General features: G+C 33.2%; 3 protein-coding genes across 3 annotated transcripts; all 3 read right to left on the bottom strand.

Annotated features, from left to right (window-relative positions):
* Nucleotides 1-316: 316 nt before the first annotated feature.
* On the bottom strand, nt 317-3737 carry HELRODRAFT_170831 (hypothetical protein; the record flags this gene model as incomplete). The annotated part of the gene is made up of 5 exons (XM_009016657.1): nt 317-843; nt 1126-1219; nt 1867-1970; nt 2636-2766; nt 3181-3737. 5 exons carry the CDS (start codon nt 3735-3737, stop codon nt 317-319), a joined length of 1413 nt encoding a protein of 470 aa, XP_009014905.1.
* Nucleotides 3738-9197: 5460 nt separating this feature from the next.
* Nucleotides 9198-9715, bottom strand: HELRODRAFT_170832 (hypothetical protein; the record flags this gene model as incomplete). The annotated part of the gene is made up of 2 exons (XM_009016658.1): nt 9198-9226; nt 9427-9715. 2 exons carry the CDS (start codon nt 9713-9715, stop codon nt 9198-9200), a joined length of 318 nt encoding a protein of 105 aa, XP_009014906.1.
* Nucleotides 9716-10687: 972 nt separating this feature from the next.
* HELRODRAFT_170833 (hypothetical protein) lies at nt 10688-12744 on the bottom strand (the record flags this gene model as incomplete). The annotated part of the gene is made up of 3 exons (XM_009016659.1): nt 10688-10832; nt 11961-12318; nt 12579-12744. 3 exons carry the CDS (start codon nt 12742-12744, stop codon nt 10688-10690), a joined length of 669 nt encoding a protein of 222 aa, XP_009014907.1.
* Nucleotides 12745-21594: the final 8850 nt, after the last annotated feature.

Here is a 21594-nt window from a genome sequence, read left to right on the forward strand (position 1 = left end):
TTATTTTTTTATGGTCGCGGCAGGCGAACAATTTTTGTACATTTGGATTTTTGTTTGGTTGTACGCGTATTATATGGTTACAGACTTGTACGAAGTGTGTTGTGGTTGTTCTATGGCAAAACGGTCCTCAATCAATGTGATGTCAAAAAACAGGATCAAAATAATTTATGGCTAGAAGTAACAGCAATAACGATGTTGGTGTGGAATGTGAAAAAGATGAAGAGTTATAATGATGAAGATCACGATGATGACAAAAATGGTGATGACAACACCTTGATTGCAATGAGTGAGTGACTCATTATCGTTAGACCCTGTTTTACCTGCCTACATTTTTAATAGCACTGAAGAAAGTTATGAGACCGAGCGTACTTTGGAGTAACACGAAGATCAGTATGACTGCCAACAAAACTCGCAACAGCAAAAAATCTGGGTTTTTAACTGTGAAGAATTTTTTATATTCGTTGCTGATGTTGTCATTTTGACGGGTGTTGATGTTTTCATTGTTGTGGTTGTCATTGTTGGCGTTGTTGTTGTTATTGTCGGTTTTATCCAGAATCAAATCATTCTGCGGAATATTTACAAGGACCGGGCTTTTATGGCGAGTTTTGATGTAGAGATTGTTGTTCCTGAAGTATCGCTGATGATATCTGTTGCTGTATGACGCCGGGCCGCTATTAATTGAAGACGACAAAGATGACGATGGCGATGAAGCCGATGATGTAGACAACGATGATGATGACGACGACGACGATGAGGAAGAAGATGGACGTGTGGACGCTTCGGGCCAGAAGTTTGTTGACGGACATGTCCAGTCCTCTATGGCTTGAGTGTCCGATTTGTTGGCTGGTTGAGCAAGGGGTGGGATATTAATTGAAAATATTATTTGTTTTGTTGAACATTTTCGTATCATCATTATGCTGTTGTGAAATAATAGCAACATTTGATAAAGATAACGGTAGTTTAAGTGAAAATTAAAACAGAGCGGTTGGTAATTGAAACAATGAATGAAGCGAAGTTGAAGACGTTTGTTAGACCACTGAGTAACAAAAAACTTAAAATTACCACTGAATATTTTTAAATGATTTAAAGTTAATTAAAATTAAATGAAAAATTTAAAATACTGACCGAAGAGAGCGTTGAAAGAGTACTGCCGGCACATTGGTACAACATCAGGGGGGCGAATTTGAAAGAGGGTATCGAATGAATATGCGTGGCCCACCTTAGGATTAGGGTTAGATAACAGCGATGCTGATGACAAAGTTGATGATGACGATAACAATGATGAGTGTGATAGTAAAAGTGATGATGACGACCATAACAGTGATGAGTGTGATGGGAATGCTGGCAATGTGGACGATAATGTCATTGATGCTAGGGTAGGATGATGACGACGTTTGTGATGCACGTAAGTTAGTCGGTAGTCACATCACAACATGTGCGATGATTAGAACAGTTATAATGTTAACAAAATAAATGATGAAAGTGTAGACAATCTATTAAATTATTGTTTGTTATGGATAAAATTTACGAAAACTCACAAATTTCAAAATTTGAAAAACCCTTCTGAGAAAAACGAAAAAAATTACATAAAATGGCAAACACATTTGTTTAAATTTATTTTCAAAAACTCAAATAAATTTTAAAACAATTTAAAACAATTAATCAAATATTTCTAAATAAAAATCATAAATATTCATTCATAAATGTTACACACACACAAACAAACAAACACACAAACACATCAAACACACACATACACATACACACACAAATAACAAAATGGAACGGACAGACTAACTTAAACTAACGCACAAACACACTTATTCAAAAAAATAATAATAAAATGAAAAAAACTAAATTAAAGACCTGTAAATTAGATGGAGGTTTTTTAATATATTTTGGAAGTTGATCATAGAAGGCACATGGTACTGGCGTCCAACCGATTGGGTTGTTGTCGGGAAAGTACAAACCTTCGGGGCGGTGGATTTTGGTTGTTTGTGGGTTTGTTGGTGATTGGTTGGCTGTTGGCTGGTTGTTGATTAGTTGCTGGTTGGTTGTTGTTTGGTTGTTGGTTGATGTTGTTGCTGAGTTGCCGGTTTATTGCGTTGTTTTCAGGTAGTAAAAATAAACCGTTATTTAAGTAATGATTAATTGCGGATTGAATTGTCTGCAGTTATTGCAGATAATTGTGTTTTTGTTGGTTGCAGGTGACAGTTGATGCCGTTAGTTGTGGTTCTTTATGTTGTTTGCTTGTTAGTTGTTATTGTTAATATTGTGAATTGTTTCATACTGAATGGTTCTTTGAACAGTTGGTTTTATGTGCCTGGCTTGATAAATAGTTACGTATGGTTCTTGACTTTTGTTTCTTATTTAAAATGACTAAGCATTTAATATGTTTCTCATTTTCCGATTCAATTAAATATTTTTTAAAATTTTGAGACTAAACTTTTTTTTGTTAAAAATTTATAAAAAATAAATATCTTTGAATGAAAGGATTTGCTTTTTACAAATAATTTGAATTAAAGTTAAACTTGAAATGTTATGATAAATATCAATATAATTAACTTTTTTCAAAAAATTGTCCAACCAAAAAAACGCTAAAATTTACGTAGACAAAAAACAAAAAAAATATAACCTAGGACATCTCCTTTTTCAACTTTGAAGAAATCTTTCGGGTCGAGTTGGTACTCCGAATATCGAAGATCGGTCGGCAAAAAGCTGTGCTGGAACATCAGTCGGTACCTCACTCGCATCTTGCTGTTGCGTCTGTGTAGGCGTGGCGACGATGATGGCTGTGATGGTGGCAATGATGATGACGATCGAGGTGATGAAGAGAGACGTGATGTCAAGGGTGAAGGTAATTTCAGAAGTGATCTTGTTGAAGTAGATGGTTGTGATGACGGTGATGATGAAACAGATGTTGGGGATGATGAAGACGATGACGATGATGACGATGGCGGTGCAGACGATGATAACGGTGATAAAATATTGGCGAAACTTTCAAGTTTTTGTGAACTGAAAAAGGGAGTTTTGAGACTGAATTTAGTTTCTAATGACGATGATGAAACTGTAGATGGCAGAAGTGATAATGATGGTGAAGATGATGAAGATGATAAGGATGACTTCGAAAAATATGATGATGGAAATATGGATGACAAAAGCTGAAATGATGAAACTGACGATAAAAATGATAACAACGATTCTTGAGGTGAAATTAAAAATGATGGTGAAGCGTAATGTGACGGTGATGATGAAGACGGTAATGATCTTTTTTTAGTTCTAGACTCTGATTCGTTTAATGGCAGCGAATGAAAAGTTTTTATATTAGATTCCTCTGAAAATGATAACGGCAAAGATGGCGACAGCGAAGATGATGAAGAAGACGAAGAAAAAAATGAAGATGAAAAAGGCGGTAATATAGCCAGCGATGAGGACGATGATGATGAAGATGGTGACGAGGCATGCTTTAATGGGAGCTTTCTTGGATTGCGCTTTTCATGCAAACCCGCTAAAAACTGCGATGACGACGACGATGATGAAGACGACGACGGTGATGATAAGGATGACGACAAAGTCGATATCGGTCGCCATATCTGAAATGTGACGGAATGCTTAATGGAATGGACGTTAACGAAGTAGCGCCACTTTACGACCAGACCGGAAGCGATTGATCCGTGCAATGGATCAGGTATTAGGACGACGTTGTTTAGTAGATCCGCATCCTCTATCGGACGCATTGTAGCTTCGTGTCCCAGATATTCGATACCTTAAAAATGAAAATAATAATTTATGAGAGTATAATAATACCGTCGGTAAAATATTTACAAGGCTGATGCTGTTCATTTGATATCGGGTTTTTTTTCATGTTTTCAACATCGTGTCATTTATATTTTATCCGAAATTTTTGAAAATTAAAAAACCAGGCAGAAAACATCATCCTTATCATTCTTATCATCATCTTCTTCACTGTTTTCACCATCCCTACCATTCTTATCATCAACAATTTCATCGTGAAATAATTTTAGCTTTATAATTACTCATAAAACCTCTTAAATTGCAACCAATTGAAAAAATGCTGCAAAACTAACTAAATCGTCCATTATGTTGAAAGTTGCATGCAAAAGTTAGTATGTGATCGTATTCACATGACTACTGTAAATACTGTTAATATATGTTAATTTTTTTAATTTTTCAATATTTTCAATTAATAAGATTCAAGTGTAAGCGACATTTTTTACTTTCAAACTGCAAGAATGACCTTACAAAAGTTGAAGACTCAAGACAGAACAACAAAACAAATGATCAAGCAAACTTTCAATTAATCAAAAACACGAACGAACAAACGAACGAACAAAAGGACAAACAAACGAACAAACGAACGAACGAACAAATACGTAAACTGTTAGACTGACTTGACTGACTGAATGACTGAATGAATGTAAAAATGAACAAATGAGACAAATTGAGTGAATAGATGCAAGAACAAAGAGTTAATTAAACCAATTGAAGCAGACTGTGGCTGGCAGTTTTTACAATAAAAAATAAACAAATAAAAATAAATAAAATAAAAAAACAAAGACTCATGGAAGGAAACAACAGCTGATGGAAGCTACTGCGCTGCAAGCATACAGGACCTCACCGTGCCATTATTTTATTATTTATAATCAATGTTTCCAATATTTCCATTACCAAATAAAATTAATAACACAAGGAATATTTGCTCATTAACACGGCAAATACGGCGGAACACTCAGAAGGCTGTCCTTACTACACACACAAACACACCACACACACACACACACACACACAACATAATCACACTCACAAATACAATACGCAGACGCACGTTTGCAGAAAACGACAAGTACACATATACACAAACAGACATACATACATACACGCATTCACATACACACACCCTAGTATACAGTTTTTCCACCTATGCATACACAAACATGCATCATGCATTCATGCATCTATGTGTTTACTTAGATTGTTTGTGCGTTAAGTCATCGTTATCTAATTTTAGCCGGTGTATTTCTGTTTACTCGTGTAGGTAGGTGTGTGTGTATATGTTTGCGTGTGTGTAAGTGTATGCTTGTGCATGTGCATGTTTGTGCGTATGTCTGTGTGTGAGTACGTGTATGTGATTTTGTGTGCAAGTTCGGTTGTACGACAACGACGATGATAATAATAAGGATGCTTTGACGATGCTTCGGTGCCACGATAATGATTGGACGTTTAGCAAGTAGTGGAAATGATGAAATTATTGTTGTCGCAAATATGATGTAGCCATTGCAGAAAGAAGCAAGTACACGTTGTTAAATAATAATGAAGTGGGAACATGTGATGATGAAGCAACAAATTAACGATGATTATGCGATGAAAATGATGTTGTTTAGTAAGGAAATATCAAATGATGTCATCTAATAATAAATTTGCGGTTGATAATTGCTTTGATTTTTTTTCTTGTTTCAAAATATGAATGTTCTGTGAAATTATCCATCGTGAAATAGTTCCAAAAGGTATTCTTAAATGGGATTGGTGTAAAGTAAGGTAACGAAAATTCAATTCCTTTGTGTTGGTGAATAATTTTTACTATCTGAGTGTTGTACTATATACAAAATTAGATGATTCAAATACTATAAACTGTTTTTCAATAAGAACGAAGAAGTACGTGCGTAAAATGCCATAAGGCAATTCATCAAAATATTTAACGAAGCTATAAAAAAATCTGAACAACTATTTTTTAAAAACTTTTAAATTCTATATCGAATGAGCACTTTAGTTTAAATTAATCCGTCCATATAATCATTCATTCTTTTTTCTTTCAATCCATTTGTATGTCTATCCATTCAGTCATCCGTCAAACTGTGCGCCAGTCAATTCATCAACAATTTGATCAGTCTAATTATTCATTCATCTGCAAATTTATCCATCAATCATTTGATCGTCCTTGCTGCAATTAATGAAACAGCAAAGACATCCATTACATCAGCAGCAATACATTAACAAAATCGTCAACATTAAATGAAAACAACATTTGTGACATCGTCAACAGAGGCAACAACAAACCTTCACCATCATCATCATCATCATCATCCATCATCATCCTCCATCCTCCTCCTCCTCCTCCTCCTCCTCCTCATCATCATCATTGACATCATCACCATCATCATCATCATCATCATCATCATCATCATCATCATCATCCATCATCATCGTCGTCGTCAACGCCGACATGCAGTAGTGCATTAGATTCAGAGAAATCATTCATTTTGCAAGCTCTGCAAATAACTGAGTTTCACCAAGTAGTGCTTTAATGTATTATTCATTTTCAACATCACACGAAAACATATAATGAGTACTTAAACGCAGACGTATAAGCAAATATATACACACACACAGCACAACACACACTGAACAATGTACACGCAAATACACACACACACACACACACACACACAACACACACAAACACACACATACACATACACTGAACAATGCATGCAAACGTACAGGCTAATATAGATTTAATAAGCATAACTAAAGCAACACTGGGAAAAAGAGACAGTAGATTCACAAGTCAGCCCGTTAAATATGGTTAGATTGTTTAAATTTAAAACTTAATTTCAAGTTTGAAGTCGCTGGGGCTTACGTACCTGTCCGAAAAAATATAAACTACACTTTTTAAACATTCTCGCGGAGGAAGCTCGCTATTAATCTCGCGATAAACCACGCGTAGTTTCAAAAAAAGTTTTGCCTACTTCATAGTGGTGTGTATGGAAAAACGCAACAACAACCATAACAATCACACCAGCAATAACAACAGCGTTTGACAGCACCAACCACATTTTAAACATGAAAATAGCAATTATTCTAAGTGCTTTCGCTGTACGAGTAACAATAATCTAAATTTCGTAACAAAAATTAGATTCTTATTTAACAACATATGACATATTGAGAATGAAGTAAAATATATTAACATAGACACCTGTTGAAATTATTATTTAAAATAATTCTTATCATAAAACGCCCTACAAAATTAACATATATTAATAGTAATATATAAATAAACTAAATTTACGATCATAAAATAACTAACAAAATATTACAATTAACGATATTACATAACAACAACGTGCCGACAACAACAACAACAACATAAAAGCAACATAACAAAAACAACGACGACGACGTGACAACAACATCGTGACAACAACAGCAACATAACAGCAACAATATAGCAACAACTTAACAACAAAATATTTTTTTTAAGCAGCTGCAGCCCGAAACAACCCGAACGTTTAATTAAATGATAATGGGTTGAACAACTAAGATGTCCATGCAACTTCCCCACATATGTTAGATAAATAGACGTTATACTACAGATAAACAAATGATATACAGAGGTAATATAAAAATTTTATAATAAAGTTTATAGAAAATTATCAAATCTGAAAAAAATGTAATTTAAACAACACTTAGAAAAATCTGGTCTGAGAAACAGAAAAAAAGCCTAGAGATCGAAATATATATATAGACAGACAGATGAATAGATAGATAGATAGACAGACAGACAAAGAGACAGACAGACATACAGACAGATAGATAGATAGATAGACAGACAGACAGACAGATAAATAGGTAGATAGACAGACAAATAAATAGATAGATAGGTAGGTAGATGGACAGACAGACAGGCTCACAGACACACAGACAGACAGCTAAAGAGAGAAAAAGATAAACAAGGAGGAAAGGAGTGAAAAAAAGAGAGAAATAAAAAATTTCACGCAGTATAGTATTGAGAGCGGATAATTTAAAAGGACGTATACTAAGAAAGAACAAAGAACATAAACAATGGCCAGGGCAATTCTCATAAGCATTTGAAAACAAAAACAAAAAAATACAGCAAAACAACAACAACAACGACAAAACAAAAAAAAACATAACATAATATAACAACAACAAAAACACCATACTCATCAACAACAATAACAATGACATCAACTATAAAATTTAACATAAGCTGTCGTTTTTATTACATTAATGCAGTGCGATAATTCATTCAGAAAATTACAATTTATCTAGAATTAAATAACGTAAACAATAGTAGATGGCACAGATAAAACTTTCGAATTGAAAAGGACAATATGTTATAAATATGAAACAAACACTCAATGAAAACATCAACTAAACCCGAGAACCTTTGAAACAACATCAACAAAAGTCTAGTTACTCAAATAACAACATCAACACTACAACCACCACCACTACCAGCAGCACCAGCAGTAGCTGCAACAGCTTCAACAGCAACTGACAGCGCGCACGCCAGCGGCAACAAATAAAACAAATATATGGTTTCAGAATAAATTGGGCTAAACAAATCTGTCTGTATTATGCTCGGGACAGTTTTATTAAGTTCATTAGTCGCATGTCGTGTGTTTTATTGCAAATGTTAGCATTACTACTACCATCAAAGCCTCCGTCACCACCCTACCATCTCTTGTGCAGTTTGATGCTACTGCTGCTGCTGCTACTACAGTTGCTGCTGCTACTACTACAGTTGCTGCTGTTGTTGTTTCTTGCCATCCTTACGTAACTGCTGATGCTATTGGTTCTACTGTGGTTAAATGTCCACTACGATTCATTACGTTACAACATTAAATGTTTCAGTGCATTACAGCATTAAATTTTTATTGTCTTATTTGTTTCATGCATTTTTGTAGGAAATAAAAATATGTTTTTATGATTAATATTATATAAATATATATTTAATATAAAGTGTAATTATTTATTATATATAAATGAATGATTCATAAATGATTTGTACGCATTTCCAACAACAATACAAACAACAACATTTTCAACACAACAACAACATTTCCATCACAACAACAATAACAACAATAACAACAGACCAATGACAACAAAACAACATGGAAAATATTGTTATTAAATTCACCGGCATAATAAACAGGCGTCTGCTCACGTATTTACATGTAAAAAATGTTTCAAATTAGTTTAAAACGCGGCTAAGCTGGTCGTGGAACTCAATTTATCACGTGAAAAAAGTGAAATATTATTTTACGCTTCAGCTATCAATAGATAAAACATCCTCGAAGATTTTATTTTCTAACATACTTCTCAAAAATTGTATAAAGTGCTTTGAAGATTGTTCACTCCAGTACTGTTATTCATCTTATTTTGCAATGTGCTGGAGATACTTTAAAAATGGACAAGAAATAAAAAAAAGGCAATTAGGTGCATTATCTAATACAACTTTCATTTTTATATTTACCATCATCATCACCACCACAATCGTTATCACCATCATCACCATTTTCATCATCATCATCATCATCATCACCATCGTCTTCACCATCGTCATCATCGTCATCATCATCAGCATAACGCCCAACGAACTTTGTGGAGGTTGACATGTAGCGATCTTGACATACGCATTGTAGTACGTCCCTTTGATAGTGTACGGTGCGAGGGAACGTGACGACGACGACGATGATTTTGGAGGTTTTCCGCTATCACATTGCCACGAATTTAAGCCATAAAGGTCAAAGTTCAAGTTTTTCAAAAAGAGGGTACTAACGGGGACCCCGAATTCTGGAGTGCCCTTCTGACCGCAGGCGTTTTTGTGGGGGTTGCCAGAGCAGATAATTCCCTGCTTGTTTGGAGAGAGGTGGAACTCTGTGGCCATGTTACAGATCCTGAAGATGATGAAATGATGGAGAGGATGAGGATGACGAGGATGGCGATGATGATAGTAATGGTGATGATGGTGATGATGAGATGATGATGATGAAATTGAGGTGAGGACAAAATGACGATGACATGATGACAACGAAGAGTATGAAGTTGAAATGATGACGAATAGATGAATGTGATATGAGATGATGATGACGAAGACGGTGAGGATGATATTGCATAGATGTGGATGAAAATATTGATGAAATATTGAGTGGCAGAGGTTTGTAGCATATGTAACAAATGTTTCAACCCTAATTCAAATTTAATGATTTTTTTTAAAGCACCGGTTGATCGATTGAGGATAAAAAAGATTCTGAAAATATTTGTTGGGCATTTTAAAAATTTCTGCTGTAGAAAGTCTTCGTGATAAAATTTTGCAAAAAAATTGTGTTTAAAGTCATGAAATTTATGCGAGAGTCAAAAAACAAAAAAAATCTTTGACAGAACTTTGGGGAAAGTGCCGTGAAATTGAAAAGAGTGTAATTAAATTTGCCAGTAAAGTTACAGAAAGAATAATATTAGAAGATTTAATTTTTTGAGAACTGTTTGCAAAACTAGTTCGGAAAGAATTTAAAAATTTGTGAAAAAATATAAAATATTAAGAAAAAAATTAAGCAAAATGTTGAACACGCTGCGAAATGACTTATGAAGTGTTTGCTGTAATTAAACTGAATTCATTGAAATAATTTGATGGCGAGGATGTTTGTGATATTATTATAAAAAGATGACAAAGGACTGAAGGAATTGTGTAAAACCAACGTAATGACTACAGTGAAAGCTTAAATAGATTCTGTAAGAATCTAGACAGGGTAGAGGAGTGTTGAAATAATGTCATGAATTATTCTAATCATCTCTTTATATACACTTTAATAAACTTGTGAAATTTAAAGAAAAAAAAGTTTAAGAATCTTGTGAAAAACTTTCAGAGACGGTAGGAGGAGTTAGAAATCAGGGAGAGCCTTAAACTTAAAAGTCTTTTTGAGGTGTGTTTGTTGAAGGTTTCATAAAAGGAAAAACTGAAACCTGAGCGAGAGGCATAGTAAAAAGTTATGCAGATGTAACGGGTGCTGTTGAAAAGTTTGTGAAAAAAAATTTTTGAAAAATTAGTCTGATGAAACGAAAAAAATATTTTTTAAACATTCATAGAAAAAAATATAAATGCGTGTTTGTCAAAAGAAGCCGAGCGTGATGTAAAAGTTGTAGAAAAAATTAGCAGGAATTTTGGGAAAATTTGTAGGAGGAACCAAAGAAATTTTTAGAGAAAACTGAATATAATCATGAATTTTGATAAAGACAGATTCAAAACATACAGAAAAAGGCCAAAATAATAACAATTTTTTTAGAAGTTTGAACAAAAATTTAGAAAAAATATGAAAGAAATATTTTGTATCATAAAGATGAAATAAAATCAGGATGGAATTTTGGGCCAACCGATTATTCTCGTTGCACCTGGAAAAAAAACTTGAGAAATTTGAATATATTTAATGGTGGCGTTAATAACAGCCTGGATGACGATGGTAAAATTGTGATGAGGATGAGGATGGTTGAGGAGGTTGACGATGATCGTCGCAGTATTAAGAATGAATGAAAATAATGACATTGATGAATGTGCTCGTGATGATAACAAAATGTTCACGGCAAAGACGACAATAAAGACGGGGTGATAGAGAAGATGACAATGAGGAAGGAAGTGATAGAAAAGATGATAATGAGAAAGAGGTGATAGAGAAGATGATAATGAGAAGGGGGTGATGGAGAAAATGATGGTGCTGATGATTGTTGGTGGAGAAGTGTTCGGTTGTGAATTATCGTCTCTCTCCTATGATTTATGTTTGGTTTTGTTAAGAACGGTGAACGTTAAACGTGAGCAATGATGATGATGATGGAGATTATTCAAATCTTAATGGTCCTTATCTCGAAGTGATTATCGTGATCAGGTTAACGATGTTGATTTCAAAGGCGATGATAACAAATACAATGCAACGAACATGATAATATTGATCATCATAATATCGTTAGGCATGATGAGAAAAATATTATTTAATACATTCAATTCCGATAAGACTAAAAATTTCACACTATTAAATTTTTTTAAATCGTTAAATTATAAAAATTGTGAAAAAAATTATTAGCAGACCATTTTATTTTTATTCATTTTATTACTTCCAACTATTATTAACTGAAGCAGCACTAACTTGTTTCCATGCCTAAAGACCATTGTCTTTACAGCTCTCTCCCTTGGATCGTAAGCGCTGATGAAGGAAGGATGATATGAAGCATTGGCCTTGACACTAATGACGAGATCAGTGAGTACGCACCAGGCGTCGAAGTAATCGTAACTGTCCAGTATTTTGATAGTTTCTGCGTCGATGAAGGTCGTGTCGACTTGAGCGACCGTCTCGTTGACCTTGTTCCAATCCTGCGAGTACTTGGCGTCGGCGCTGAACCTCAGCCAGATGGAGCCATCCCTCGTCCGGCTGACGTACGCTGCGTGCTGCATCCCTCGCCGATCTGTTAGCACGTTCTCGCCCGTTTTCAAACTGCACCAATCTGCTGGCGAGGAAGTTGTTGCAAAAATGTAAAGTGTAACTCTTTGGATGGCTTGCAGTTTAAAAAACAGTATATTTGAAACAATTGCTGCTGTGTTGTTAAACCTATGTTACTTTTACAACTTACAAATAACACAAATGACTTTAAAATTTGGTGAAGATTTGATAAAAGATAAGATAATAAAACGGTGAATGACAACATATTTGGTGATGCAAAACGCAGTGTATTGAAAATGACGCGTATTCGATCTAAGTGACGATGACCGGACAGAAGGAACGAGATGGCAATTACGAAGCCAGTAAGACTGATAGTTGTGACGCACAAGCTCGCCAGCCAGCCAGCAGACGATGCAGCTTCGTTGGCTCGAAAATAAACGACGAAATGCAATTTGGAGATTCTAATAAGTTTCTTTGGACTCTTTTTATGCATTTTATATTTATATTTTAAGTTTCCATTTCTGATTTTTTGGCTTCTGTTTGAATTATATCTTCTAAACATAAATTTAGAGAACGTGAAGATTTTTGATGAGAAATTTGATAAAAGCGAATGAAAAAATCTTGAAGTAAAATGAAACATGATCCGAACTTAATTTGCCATCAATGAATAATTCATTACATCACGTCACTTCAACGTCCCATCTTCCATCACACGTTCAACAGAAGCTGCCAGATAATATCGTTCTTGCGGTGGCGACACCAGCGTTGGCCTCACATTATATATACATTTATGTATAATATAAAAAAAGAAATAAAAAAAAGAGGGAGGGAGAGAGAAAGAAAGAAAAAGGGAGAGAGAGAGAAAAAATCTTCATTTCGTTAAAAATAATGTATAATTTCTTTCGTGGCAGGTCAACCATTGTAAGCTTTTAAATTTCAATATTCTATTTTTTATTTGCTTTACTATCTTAACCGGTTTCTAAATGCTGTATTAACCGACAAAAAATGTAGTACTCAGACACAATACAACATAGAAATTAACATTGTGACAGTGGACATGAGATGGTAACGAATGCTAACAAATGATTGCGAATTATAACAAATGCCAACCTATGCAGCTGGCCAATGCAGCTATTTTCTTAATTTATCACAAAAATGTCCCATATGCCAGCCAAACAAATGCAATTATTTCATTTATGCCCCCAGCTAGCAAATGTTACATTTTTATGCGGACGAATGTTAGTTACACTTAGAGATGGGCTCTGCACCAATCTCGTCACAATAAATAATATCCAACTACACAAATTCTACGACTTCATTCACGTATTATGTGTTGCACGTACACAAACAAACAGATTTTCACGCACACACACACACTCACACACAATAATACGCAAATGTAACGTTAATCTTCCTTTTCATCATCAGCCAGCGAACGAACTGACGACGTTGTTACGCGTTATATGCTTTGGTCGAAGAATGAGATATCTGAACAAATGTTCGATGATTGACAGGCAGAAGAGGGAAGAGATGTCTGTGTGCGTGAGACAATTCAACCAACATGAGACAAACATTAACATCACCATCATAGGACCCCATCAATAAAATGCACGCATAGTTCAGACTCAACTTTCAAAAGAATTCACACACGCACATTTAGGTCCAATACACGTAGCAGACCTTTCAAAAACATATACATAATAAATACACCAAATGTAAGTTCCCAGTCTTGGCTTATATGTATATAAATATATACATATATATTCTTTAATTTAGTTTATTAAATTTGTAACATTATTATTCTATAGTTAGTTTTTTCATTTCTTTTCAGAGTTGGTTCTGCTGATGATCTTTTTATGACGTTATGTTGGACTTTTCATTTATAATATTTTCCATTAAACTATTTTTAAATCTTCCATGGTCTATTTATAAAATTTAATTTTTAAAACTTTACAAAAAATTTCATTGTTTTTGCGATTTAAAACTCTACTAAACAAAACCTAATGATGATTTCTCGGATGGAGATGTCTTGGACGACATTTTCAAAAGTTAAAAGTTTCCTCTCAAACAAAATTCTTGCAGCAGCACAATAGTTGGACTTAATTTTATTAGCATGTCATCCTAAAGATAAAACAAAGACAGACAGACACAGACAGACAGACACAAACACACACAGACACAAACACGCACAGACACAAACACACACAGACACAAACACAGGCAGAGGAACATGAAGTAGAACACCACGCCACACATTTTTACATAATGTTCCCGTTCACTGAGCTTTTTTCGCATCGTCTCCATTCAATGGCCAGATAAAATTCTTTTTTTAAATTGCTAAGATTTTTTTAGTTTAAGTATTTTAGTTTTTAGTTTCTTTTTTAAATTGAATTAATTTTCCGTTTTTTTAAAACTATATATTGCAATGTTACACTTTTGTTTGTACAAAAGCAAGCAGTACATTACAGTACTACTACTAACAAATTTGTATCATAAGCTTTTTGGCATGAAGGCAAAGTCAGTTTGTATTGTTAAACTTATTTGCAGCAAAAATATTTATAAAACTTTGTTGTACAACATGAGTACAAAAATTATTGCGAATGACATCAAAGTTGCATGTGTGAGAGCTGAAAGGAAAGATATATAGATAGATATCTGAATGATAGTTGCATGACAGCATATAAAATTGTTATCGAGAATGTAGGTACTTAAAAACGTGCATAAGTGAAATTGTAACCCCAGCTTTGCGAACCAGAACGTTTAACTTAAATTATTTATAAAAACACACATTTTGAAAATATTTAAAATTCATTAATATTCGACTTATTAAAAGATCTTTGTCTTTACATAAATTGAAGTAAATATAAATTGGAGCAGATTTCATGCAAATTTTAAAATTGCTGGAATAATTTGTTGGAATGAAAGTGAGATACAATTGTTGTACGCACTTAGCAATGTAAACTGATTGTGATGAGTGTTATTTCAATCTGTCTATGATAGATATTGCAGTTAAATTGAATTTTGTAGAAAATTTAGCTATTTTTTCAACGTACCTTCCAGCAGTTGACTCACAAAAATTTGCAATAATACTAAAATATTGATAAATCAAATTAAATTAACAGAAACGTATGCAAACAAAAAAAACTGCCTGGCATTTTTATATTTTTAAGATGGCCACCATACCTGTTCCTGTAAACTCAATTAATTTTTCAAATTAAATTTTTTTTCAAATTCTTACTTCGAAAATAAATTTGGAAAAAAACTTTCAACAGCGGAAGTTTGCTGCATGGAAAGAGATCCGTGTGCGTTTCTTTTTGATGTTTTTGTGTGGAAATCTTCGGCTCACTTTTAAAAAAGTTGGAGGAGGAGGACACACACACACACACACACACACACACACACACACACACACACAGTCACATGATTACAACAACTTACAAAAAGCATACAAAAAGGAACACAACACATATTAACACAAAAACACAAAATATTGTAACTTATAAAATAAATATCAAGTGAAAAATATCTACCGGAAAAACAACAACAAACAGCTAGACAACAACAACAACAGATACAACAACAACAACAACAGTAACAACAACAACAGCAAAAAATCAAACATTCAACAGCATGTACTCATATGCTGGAGCTGACCAATTTAAATAATTCATATGATAATTTTAATCTATGAGTGCCCTGAGAATTTTAGTTGGTTGTGGATTTTGTTGTTGTTGTTGTTGTTGTCGTTGCTGATGTGTAGATGTTGAACATCAACAACAACAGTTTTAAAACAACACAGCAGCAGCAACAACAAACAACAATAACAACAACAAAATCAAAAACACAACAAGACGAGAAACGACACAACCACACATTACAAAACACATTACAACATATCACAACAACAACAACAACAAAAACAACAACAACAAGCTAACAGACACAAATTAGATACAACGATGCTTCCCGCTCCAATACACAATATATCAAACAATTTTTAAACAAATAAAACGAATAGTTTCGTTTCGAGGAAAAAAAATAATTAATTTTAGTGTGATTAATTTTTAAAGTTTATAAAAATTTTTGAAAACTCGTAAAACCTGCATTTTTTCCCTGTATAAGTATTTTAATTATGCCTGAACGCGATGAACTTTTATAACTAAAAATATTTAGTGTGTGTGTGTGCGTATGTGTGCTTGTTTGTTTGTGTGTGTGTGTCTGTGTGTGATTGTATGTGTGTGTGTGTGTTTGTGTGCGTATGTGTGTTTGTTTGTGTGTGTGTCTGTGTGTATGAGTGTGTGAGTGTATGTGCGTGTGTGTGTGTGTATATATAGGTGTGTGTGTGTGTGTGTGTGTACATGTGAGATTATACAGCAAAAGACGAGGATGTTTCTTTGATTTGTTATCTTTTAAAATGGCGACATCAATCTTCCTTGATTCGCGCTGCCAATATTTTTACGCTGGTTCATCGAATGTAGTTTCGTAAGCAACTGACGCGATACTTTTAAAAGAACGGATATTGTTTTGAGTTATTCTTTTCACATATTTTTTTGTTTTTGAGAAAGTAAAAAAACACGGTGATGAAGAGACTAACATGGCCAAAATGAGTAATGATAATGAAGGCTCTTTTAATGATGATAACATAACGTTTTTAGCGATGATAACATAGAAATAAGGATATAAAGTTATAAAAGATAACAACCTATGTATTGATAATAACGTAAAAAATATAATAATAACAATAGCAATAATAATAATTGTTATTATTATTTATATTATTTATATTATTATTATTATAGCATGTACGTCCTTGTTTAAAGTAGTAACTCTTATATACAGATAATAACATTTTATAGCCCAGATAACAAGGCTCGGCTGGAGTCTGCCTGTGGTATTAATTTTGCTTCTTCCAGATAGTTTTCTGTTCGTTTCTACGTCTGCTTCAGTTTGATTTTTATGTTGTTATTAGGATAAATTTTAATTAATTATAAAAAAGTATTTCACATACCTTTGATTTATGTTGTTATTAAGTTTGAATTAATTGGAAAGAAGTGGAAATTAATATTCTTCACTAGATTCGAATTTAATATACAAAATAGTTTTGTTATATGTTAAAAAGAAATAGAATTACGTTTTCAAACATTTTTGAAATATGTAAAATTAATTAATTCACTTGCGCAGCATAAATTGCAAATAAATTTTGAATATTTTAAGACTCAGTTATAAGTGTGTGCGTGTGTGTGTGCGCGTATGTGTGCAATATTTACATGCAAGTGTATGCTTGTGTGTATTTGTACAAGTGTGCGTATATGTGTATGCGTGTGTGTGTGGATATGTGTGCGTATGTGTTGATATGTGTGTGTGTGCGTGGATGTGTGCGCGTGTGTGCGCGTGCGTGCGTTTTATTGACGAGTTTGTGGAAAATCAATGACTGATTTTCTCCGTTGAGTTTGAGTGTTGCATCGATATAAAACTGTTCGAGTGACTGATCGTGCCCGCAACTACGAATACGAACGTGTGGAATTATGAAGGAGCTTCAAACATGAAACTGTACTTATGATATGTGATGTGTGTGTGTGTATTCACACATACGTGATATGTGTATTGTATACCCACTATAAACTTATAGTTATTGAAAACTTGTTTAAATTTTTTTCACTTCATTCAGTGTCAGAAGAATTTTGATCAATCCAATCTAATGTCGTTATTCATTTGATAGTAAATGTTGTTAGTGAAGCGAGGTGAATTTTTATCTGAAGCGTTTGCTGAATAGAAATTGTACAGAATACTTTGTAGTAAGCTCGGAAACATGCAAGCACTTGAACCATCCTACGAACAATATGTACAAAGAAATAATAATTTAAGTGTAAAATTTATTAGATAAAACAAGTGTAGAATTTAAGATGAAACTCTGTTGACAAAAGGACAGAATTACATGCAAGCATACATACGTACATTCATGCAAACACACATTCGATAGTACATGCACGTGCACGTATACATACACAAACAATCCAATGAAGGAAATAAACAAACAAAATTGAGCGTAAAAATCATAAAAGATACAAAGAGCATTTGACTTGCGGCTATTCCACCACGCCACACCACACCACGCCACGCCACGCCACACCTCGCCACATCAACACGCATGAACTGCCTTCAAAGTACAAATGGCGATTGAGCTCACTGAAGCGTGCTGCAAGGTGATGATAATGATGATGGTGATGATGATGAAAATGATGTGGTGATGATGGTGATGATGATGAAGATGATGAGGTGATGATGATGTTGATGGTGATGATGATGATATTCGGTAAAAATGATAAAGAACTAGCGGACGATGATGAAAATGATAACAAAATTTTTGCTAGTAAAATGATGATGATGACTGTGACATTTATAGATCAATATGATTGTAACTTAAAACTAAGAAGATAACCATTGTAATATCACTTGAATAGAAAAATGATAAGACTGATAGTATCAAATTCGCTTATAACGATGACATAAAATAAATAATCATAATAATGATAGATAAACATATCAAAAACGTATCATATTAAATTGTGATATTGATTAGTCTGATAGTTGGAATCGTAAAAATCTAAAATAAAATAAAAATAAGATGAGGATGATGAGTATGTTCAACATGTAAAAAAAGCAAGGATGTTGATGATAAGAATAATGAAGATTGGGTAACAGATGAGAATTAAAAATTGGCTTTAGGATTATGGATAGTAAATTTAATTCATTTCATTTTACGATTTCATTAAAAATAATTGTCTTTCTGTATCTTCAAATTATTAGGAAAACCTCGTGTATATCAGCTTTAGTGTATATAAAGGTCATTAAAACTTTATAAATATTGATGTGGGGAGTAATAAAATATTGGGAGGTGTGATTTTGGGGATATAAAAATTCATGAAAAAGTATAATCTTAGAGGTATAAAATGGCGATCTGAGCAGGCATCAACAAAACAGAGAGCGTGGAATTAATTTGAATGTGAAATCGATGATGTTAAATGTGACATGTATTTTGAACGATGCATTAAACAAAACGTTGGGTGAATGCGTATTCATTGTGTAACGTTGAACTTCTATGAAACTTTAAAAGAGCCATCAGGCAGGCAAACAAGCAGAAAAATGAACAGACAAACAAACTGACAAACAAGCACATAGACAGACAAAGAATTAAAGAAACAAGCAAGCAAAAACATTCGAGATAAGTAGCAACAGGCAAAAAAATCATTAAGGATAAAAGAGAGGAAAAGATGGATAGAAAGATGGATGACGGAAGCTGATGAAGGTGCTGTCAGGGCGTCAAATTAATAAATTAATTGATCGATAGATGTCACGCTGATTGGATTAAATGAGATGCCAGCCGAATAAATGCATTAAGATCCCTCATTAAGAAACTTACTCCTTGCTCCAACTTACCGTGAGATGTTGCCCTACCCCTCTGATGTTCACATTTTTCCTTGGTTTTCAATACATTCCTTAGAATTTAAAAATCATCATTATTGAAAGTATGAGTATGAGTATTAAGAGTATGAAACATTATGCACATACACGAACGTATAAGTTTCTGTCAGCTTTTAAAAAGTTTATATGGCTGAAATCATCTGGGAATTTTTCGAAGAAATTTTATTGAAATTTTAAAAGGAAAAAGGGTTTAATTTTTAATTTTTTTCATTTAATTAGTTTATTTAGAAGTATTTTTCAAATAAAGTTTTAAAAAAATTGTAACAAAAACGTTTTATATTTTGAAACTTTTAATATAAAAATGTAAAAACAACTGCAAAAAAGTGTGACGCTGAATGTTTGCACAAATTGTTTGGCAAGCTCGCTAGAAAGATGAACGATGAACATGTGAGAACACGTACGATCAAAAAAATTGAACAGATTATACAAGCAAACAAATAAATGCACTACTGACTTCACACACACACACACACAATTTATTTGAATAAACAAAATGGTTTCTGAGAAAGAAATTTTATCAAATCACAGACGTAAAGGTCTGAATTGTAACTTTGAAAACGTGTGAATTTGTAATAACAACTCATCTGTGAACAAAAAAGTTAAACCAAATTTGTTTAAAGAGAAATAATCACAATCAACTCTTTCCCTCTAGAAAATCTTAGCATGGATCCTTCAAAAAATTTTCAACAGATACCAAAGTATTTATTATGGCCATACATGAAAAAGTTTAAAAATCAAAACTTCATCAAAGCGTTATTCAACAAAGTTTGTTTTTTTTTTATTTTGCAGTTTTTAATTAGAAATATAAATTTAAAAAAAAATCTTGAAAAGTAAGTGTTTGACGAGTATGCAGATGAAACCAGCAGCTCATCCAAACCAGACAAAGAAATATAATAAATTCTCTTGTAAACCCATCGAAAAGTACTTCCGTGACTCTAAACACAATCAACAGACTTTTTATTGATTTTAAACTGTTTTGGAATTATGATTATGAAATGCATCTGAAAAAATTGACAAGTTTGCAAATAAAAAAACTCCCATTTACGAGCGGAAAAGGAAATACTGGTCTGATATGTGCAACATAAAGAGTGCATATGGACGATATGATGTTTGTTCACGCTGCAGGATTGTACCTTACTGCTGTTTTATGACGCAAAGATGGAGAGATTTCAACAATATGGAAAAAACTAAGAAGAGGAAAAATAATGAAAATGTGTTGGCCTACAGAATGCACGCTTTGACGTTTACGACCGCTAAACTACGTTAGCTGGAGAGGAGTTTTTGAAAGGGTAGATTGCAGGATAATGAAACGTCGCATGCTAAGTTTTAAAACAAGGTGAAAATAAATAAAAGATATATTGAAGAAATAGTGTGCACATAAGATGTGTAGAGAAAAAAGATTTTATATTTTTAATCGAAAAAAGTTTCCGTATTTGACACGTTAAGAAAATTCATCAAATTAGCTTTTCGGTTTCTTTTTAAATTTATGCCCATTAGTAATACATCACACACACACACACACACACACACACACACACACACACACACACACACACACACACACACACACACACACACACTAATATATAAATATTATACGGTTTTATTGTTGCAGTATTTGTTGTTGCTCTAAATAAATAACCTGGATGATTTCGAGTTAGATTTGGAATGTTCGGTGATATGCCATGTAAGGAAAGTTTAAAGATGATGTCAACGTGCGATTTCATAATATATATGGATATAGCATTATATATATATACATATATATTATATTATATTATATATTATATATATATAGCATTATAGCAAATCTATAATATATATTTTTTCTATTAACTAAAATATATATATATATATATAT

The sequence above is a fragment of the Helobdella robusta genome, assembly GCF_000326865.2.
Source record: "Helobdella robusta unplaced genomic scaffold HELROscaffold_19, whole genome shotgun sequence".
Lineage (NCBI taxonomy): Eukaryota > Metazoa > Annelida > Clitellata > Rhynchobdellida > Glossiphoniidae > Helobdella > Helobdella robusta.